General features: G+C 43.2%; 1 protein-coding gene across 2 annotated transcripts in view; it reads left to right on the top strand.

Moving 5' to 3' along the window:
* Positions 1 to 3377: 3377 nt before the first annotated feature.
* LOC144693639 (proteinase-activated receptor 1-like) overlaps positions 3378 to 6967 on the top strand; it is a 78380-nt gene continuing 74790 nt past the window's right edge. The window contains exon 1 of one of the 2 annotated variants that reach the window (XM_078563504.1): positions 3378 to 3588. In XM_078563504.1, the coding sequence (XP_078419630.1) occupies positions 3522 to 3588 (67 nt within the window). In that variant the 5' untranslated portion in view covers positions 3378 to 3521. The remainder of the gene's footprint in view (positions 3589 to 6967) is intronic. The other variant, XM_078563496.1, reaches the window with a different exon arrangement.

Here is a 6967-nt window from a genome sequence, read left to right as displayed (position 1 = left end):
GTGCTAGGTATGACTCCAACCAGCGGTGGGTTTTACCCCTGATTCCCACTAACTCCAGTTTTGCTAGGGCTCCTTGATGCCACATTCGGTCAAATGCAGCCTTGATGTCAAGGGCAGTCACTCTTATCTCACCTCTGGTGTTCATCTCTTTTGTCAATGTTTGAACCAAGGCTGTAATGAGGTCAGGAGCTGAGTGGTCCTGGCGGAACTCAAACTGAGCGTCAGTGAGCAGCTTATTGCTGAGCAAATGCCGCTTGATAGCACTGTTGATGACCCCTTCCACCATTTTACTGATGATCGAGTGTGGACTGATTTGGTGGTAATTGACCGAGTTGGATTTGTCCTGCTTTCTGTGTACAGGACATACCTAGGTGATTTTACACATTGCTGGGTAGATGCCAGTATTGTAGCTGTACTGGAACAGCTTGGCTAGGGGTGTGGCAAGTTTTGAAGCACAAGTCTTCAGTATTATTGCTGTGGATAAAGGGGTTCCAGTGGATCCATTGTACTTAGATTTCTAGAAGGCATTTTTTAAGGCGCTTCATAAAAGGTTATTTTGGAAAATAAAAGCTCGTGGTAGCAGGAGGTAACATATTGGCATAGATAGAAGATTGGCTAGCTAACAGGAAATTAACATAAATGGGTCATTTTCTGGTTGGCAGGATGTGACAAGTGGTGTGTGACAGGGATCAGTGCTGGGGCTTCAACTGTTTACAAATTATATAAATGATTTGGATAAATACAAATTATATAAATGATTTGGATGAATAGACCCATGTTATGTTGCTAAATTTGCTGATGACACAATTATAGGAAGGAAAGTAAGTTGTGAAGAGGACATACAGAGACTACAAAGGGACATAGATAGGTTAGGTGAGTGGGCAAAGATCTGGCAAATGTAGTATAATGTGGGAAACTGAGGTTATCCACTTTGGTAGGACGAATAAAAAAAGAAGCATATTATCTAAATGGTGAGAGATTGCAGAGCTCTGAGATGCAGAGGGATCTGGGTGAACTAGTACATGAATCACAAAATTGTTAGTACGCAGGTACAGCAAGTAATTAGGAAAGCTAATAGAATGTTATAATTTATTGTGAGAGGAATTGATTACGGGAGTAGGGAGGTTATGCTTCCCTTATACAGTGTATTGGAAAGATGTAAATGCATTGGAAGCAGTTCAGAGGTTTACTAGATTAATTCCTGGAGTGGGTGGGTTATCTTATGAGGAAAGGCTGGATAGGCTAGACTTGTATCTGCTGAGGTTTAGAAGAGTAAGAGGTGACTTGATTGAAACATATAAGATCCTGGGGGGACTTAACAGAATGGATGTGGAAAGGATGTTTCCCCTTGTGGCAGAATCTGGAATTAGGGGTTACTGTTTAAAATTAAGGGTCACCCATTTAAGATAGAGATGAGGAAAAATTTTTTCTTTCAGAGGGTTGTGAGACTTTGGAATTCTTTTCCTCGAAAGGTGTGTGAGGCATTCTTTAAATATCTTTAAGGCAGAGGTAGATATATTCTGGATAAGCAAGGGGTGAAAGGTTACAGGGAGCAGACAGGAATGTGGTGTTGTGATTAAAATTAGATAAACCATGACCTTATTGAATGGTGGAGCAGGCTTGAGGGGCCAAGTGGCCTACTGCTGTTCCTAATTCGTATGTTCGTATGATCGGAAGAGCTGGGCCATTATTTCAAAGGTGTGGTGCCCAGAATTGTACATGGTATTCCAGAAACAATAATCAGGGAAGAAAATCAACAGGCACTTGGAAAAGTTGGACATAATTAAAGAGAGGCAGCGGGGATTTATAAAAGGCAGAGGGTGTTTGACTAATCTCACTGAATCTTTTGAAGTAACAGAGAAGTTGATAAAGGGAAAGCATTGGATGTTGACTGTGTAGATTTTAAGAAAGTGTTTGACAAAGTACCACTGGCAGGAATGGGCTGTGTGGCTTCCCCTGCGTTTATGGGGTCCCACTCACCATATAGCTCACTCCAGTGGACTCCATTAAATCCCATCCATTAAGAACAAAAGCGGGGACATTATGCTGACTATAAAACTCTGGTTAGGCCATAACACGAGTATTGAGTCCTGTTCTGGTCATGACACATTATGAGGGATATGAGAGTCCTTCAGAGGGTGTGGAGGAAATTTACCATAATGATTCCAGGGATGAAGGAATTTAGCTATTGATTGGGGAAACTGGGGTTCTCCTCGAATTAAAGGTGGTTGAGAGAAGATTTGATAGAGGTGTACAGGATAATGACAGATTTACATAAAATAACCAAAGAAATATTGTTCCCATTAGCTGATAGTTCAAGGACCAGTGAATGCAGATTTCAGGTTTGGGGCAAGAGATATGGGGAGATGTGAGCAATAGCAAGCGTTAATGACCTGGACCTTGCTGCTTACAGGAATAGGCTCCTTCTGTGCCGTAATGACTCTTTGGCTAGGATTCAGTTTCGTCCAGCAGTCGTAGAACTGGTGGGGAACCGGTCAGTTCCGTGGGGGCTGCCTGACAGAATCAAGTGTCCTTCAGGCATTTAAGTGGCCACTGGCTGGCTTTCCCCACAATTGAGGTCCCAGCAGTGGTAGTCCTGCCTGCTGAGAGCTGCCAGACAATCAGAGGCTGGCAATTCCTCATGCTGCCAGATGGCTTCTGCCAGCACTGCATCTACCAGAGGCCCAGGATCAACTTGGGAGCCCAAACCAAGGGTGAGTGAGGGCAGGATGGGGGAGGGGGGTCGGAGGCAAGGGCAAGGAGGATGAGTTTTAGCATCCACCCCCTACCCAATGTTGGGTCCATCGATTGGGTAAAGAATGCCTATCAGGGAACTCCCCCCACCCCACCCCACCCCAAGAGGCCAAGGGCAGTCTTCCAAGGGCATGGGAAAACTGTTCAGCCCTCAATTAATTACTGATCCACCAATAAATTACAATGGGCTCTGTGATAATGGGTGACAATTGGCTCATTAATGAGCCTAATTGACACCCCAACCAGGGATCCTGTCAGCCCCTTCCGCCCTAATGGGGGAAGGGTTTAGCTGCCACCGGGAGATGGACATGGGGCCTCTCTCACCATTTGGTGGGCTCGGCTGCCATCTTTCCCACTGCGACGGGTTGCATAAAATCCAACCCATTAACTCTTTCACAACCGAGGGCTGTCACACCAAGCACTTTACAGCCACTGAAGTGCTTTGAACTTTAGTCCCTGTTGGAATGAAGGAAAACAATAAGGAAATAAATCGTGCTTTTATATTCTATTAGGAAAATAATATGGGCTGGTTAAGTGGGAAAGGCGCGTTCCTTTTAAGGCAGACACGTCAAACACCAACCCACACACTGCCTCAGGAAGCGCCCAAATCCACCAGAGGATCTGACTCAACGAACGATCAAGCGGAGCTCATTTGTTAAACTTTGCAAGCCGAAGTCACTGATCTCACTGTGGAAGAGGCTCTGAGGGAGGTGGTTATAACTAACTAACCTGAGCCGGAGCCGGATTGTGGAGTGAATCCACTCGGAATGATCTGGAAAGTTCAGCTTGTGTTGTGGGTCGCGCTGCTCCCCGCGATCTCAGCTCTCAAAGACGGTAAGAAATCGGTCTGGGGAGAAGGGGAGCGGGGAGGGGAGAAGGGGAGCAGAGGAGCGCATGAGGTTGAGCTGGGGCATATCTGGCCTTTTTCCCCCCAGTTTGAAGCCAGGGTGGTCAGAGCAGCAGCAGCAAGTTCAGATACAGTCTCCACAGGATTCACTGCAGCTACCTGACCTCAGCTGGCAACAGTGTTGGAACTTAATATGCCACCCTTTACATTTTCTGCACTAGTTCACAAGTAACAAATTGGAAGTGACACTTTATCCCAATATCATAGACCCACTTTTATTGAGAAAATCCAGAGGGAGCGGGACTTTCTCATTGGCTTTTCCTCACGATCCATACCGTATTCCATTTTAAAGATATTAAGTTTTTCCTCGTGTAACGTTACCTTTTTCCATCTGTTTACTTGTAAAACAGTTTGCAGGACTAACCATACAGCTGGCAAAAGGCAAGCATGAGAATTTATAAATTCAAACTGGGGAGCAGTCAAATCTTTTAACAATTTACCAATCGTCCTTCAACGATAAATTATCACATTTGTCCTAGGATGAATTCCTAGAAACACCGGGGGGGGGGATCAAATGCTGCAGTGCAGTCACAGGGGAGTACAGGGGAATTGCTGGAAGGAACCCAGCAGCTACCAAACAAAATGGACGCAAGCGATTGGCATCTTTTATAAGGATAAGGAGAGACCACAGCGACTGAAAATGGAGACTGTTGTGGAGTGGGGAAATCAAACCAGGATGGATTCCCCACCCCCCCCGGGTAACATACCCTAGTGTTTTGCCAATTTATGTTCAAAGGCAATAACTACCTCATGATAGCTTAGATCTTTCAGAAACTTCTTTTTTCCAGATGCACAGTGACAGCACAGCAGTCCTGAACTGAGTCCCATTGGGTGTTAGAACTTGGACTGTCTATCACCTTTACTTGTAGTTAAAGGCTTTATGAGAGTTTCCATAGCTAGACCAATTTTTAATGAACAAAGACAATTCTCTATTCTCTGCTGTGCCTGGTTAACACAGTTTAAGTCTAACAATTAACCTTAAATTGTAACTCATTATTGGACAGTTCATAGAATGGGCTGACCAATTTTAAAAGGCTGAGTTTGGCAATCAATCAAATATAAGGCATTAAAACAAAAAGTTGCGGATGCTGGAAATCCAAAACAAAAACAAAATTACCTGGAAAAACTCAGCAGGTCTGGCAGCTTCGGCGGAGAAGAAAAGAGTTGACGTTTCGAGTCCTCATGACCCTTCAGCAAAACTGTTGAAGGGCCATGAGGACTCGAAACGTCAACTCTTTTCTTCTCCGCCGATGCTGCCAGACCTGCTGAGTTTTTCCAGGTAAATATAAGGCATTGTCTTTTAGGGGAATGTTGGCATACAGATCCTTAGGCCAAGATTGTCCTATTTCATTCACCCCAGAATAGGAAGTAAATCATAATTCTATTTACATGTGACTATCAAAGCCACTCCTCGTCTTCATGTCGATGCATGAATTATGCTTTGGTAGTGATTCACCATTTAAAAGTTTTCTGCTGACGACTACCATGGCTTTTTGCAGAGTTGCATGCACATGCAAGTTTCATTAGTGGCTGGCAAGAAACTATTCAGTAAAGCATTAAATATACTACTTTCTAAGAAGACATAATTTGGGCATAGTCAAGGTCCTTGAAAGGAAAAGATAGGGCAAACATATCCAGAGCTCCCTGGATGACAAAGGAGATAGACATTAAGATGAAGAAAAGTGTGTTTATGACAGATGTCAGGTAGAATTTACAATTGAGAACCAGGCTGAATATAGAAGGTTCAGAGGGGAGGTAAAAAGAAACAAATAAAAGAAACAAAGAGGGAGTATGAAAAGAGACTTGCTGCTAACATAAAAGGGAATCCCAAAGTCTTCTATAGGCATATAAATAGTAAAAAGGTGATAAAAGGAGGAGTAGGGATGATGAGGGACCAAAAAGGGAATTTACACATTGGGGAAGAGGGCATAGCAGAAGTATTAAATGAAAACTTTGCAACTGTCTTTACCAAGGAAGAAGATGCTACCCAGGCCATGGTAAAAGAGGAGGTAATTCAGACACTCAAAGAGTTTAAAATTGAAAAGAAACTGTTATTGGATAGGTTATCTGTATTTAAAGTTGATAACACCCGGACTGGATGAGATGAACCCAAGGAATCTGCGAGAAGTGAGTGTAGACATTTTGAAGGCACTGGCAATAATTTTTCAGTCTTCCTTAGACTCGGGTGGTGCCAAAGGACTGGAGAATTGCAAACGTTACACCCTTGTTCGAAAAAGGGTGTAAAGGTAACCCCAGCAACTACAGGGCAGACAGTTTAACTTCCGTGTTGGGGAAACATTTAGAAACAATAATTCGGGACAAAGTTAATAGTCACATGGACAAATGTGGGTTAATTAATGAAAGACAGAATGGATTTAAGGGAAAATCATGTTTAGCTAACTGGCTGGAGTCTTTTGAAGAGATAAGAGAGAATTAATGAGGGTAATGTGGTGTACGTGGACTTCCAAAAGGCATTTGATACAGTGCCACACAACAGACTTGTGAGCAAAGTTATAGCTCATGGAATAAAAGAGACAGTAACAACATGGATACGGAATTGGCTGAGTGACAGGAAACAGAGTAATGGTTAATGGATGTTTTTCAGGCTGGAGGAAGGTTTAGAGTGGCATTCCCCAGGGGTTATTGTTGGGATCCTTGCTTTTCCTGATTAATATTAGTGACCTAGACATTGGTGTACAGGGCACAATTTCAAAGTTTGCAGGTGATACAAAACTCAGAAGCATTGTAAACTGTGAGGAGGATAATGTAGAAATTCAAAAGAACACAGACAAGTTGGTGGAACGGGCGGACAGGTGGCAGATGAACTTCAATGCAGAGAAATGTGAAGTAATTCATTTAGGTAGAAAGAACATGGAAAGACAGTATAAAATAGGCAGTACAACTCTTAAGGCATTTGCAGGAGCAGAGGAACCTGGATGTATATGTGCATAAGTCATTGAAGGTGGCAGGACAGGTTGAGAAGTTGGTTAATAAAGCATACAGTATCCTGGGCTTTATTAATAGGGACCTAGAGTACAAGAGCAAGGAGGTTATGTTGATATGCCACTAGTTTGGCCTCAGCTGGATAGTTGTGTCGAATTCTGGGTGCCAAACTCTAGGAAGGATGTGAAGGCTTTGGAGAGAGTGCAGAAAAGATTCATGAGAATGATCCCAAGGATGAGGAACTTCGGTTATGAAGATAGATTGGAGAATTTAGGACTGTCTTCCTTAGAGAAAAGAAGGTTGAGAGGAGATTTGATAGAGGTATTCAAAATAATAAGGGGTCTGGACAGAGTACATAGGGAG

This window comes from Cetorhinus maximus, chromosome 2, assembly GCF_964194155.1.
Source record: "Cetorhinus maximus chromosome 2, sCetMax3.hap1.1, whole genome shotgun sequence".
Lineage (NCBI taxonomy): Eukaryota > Metazoa > Chordata > Chondrichthyes > Lamniformes > Cetorhinidae > Cetorhinus > Cetorhinus maximus.
The sequence above is the reverse complement of the archived record's forward strand: the minus strand, read 5'-3'. Positions and strand labels throughout refer to the sequence as shown.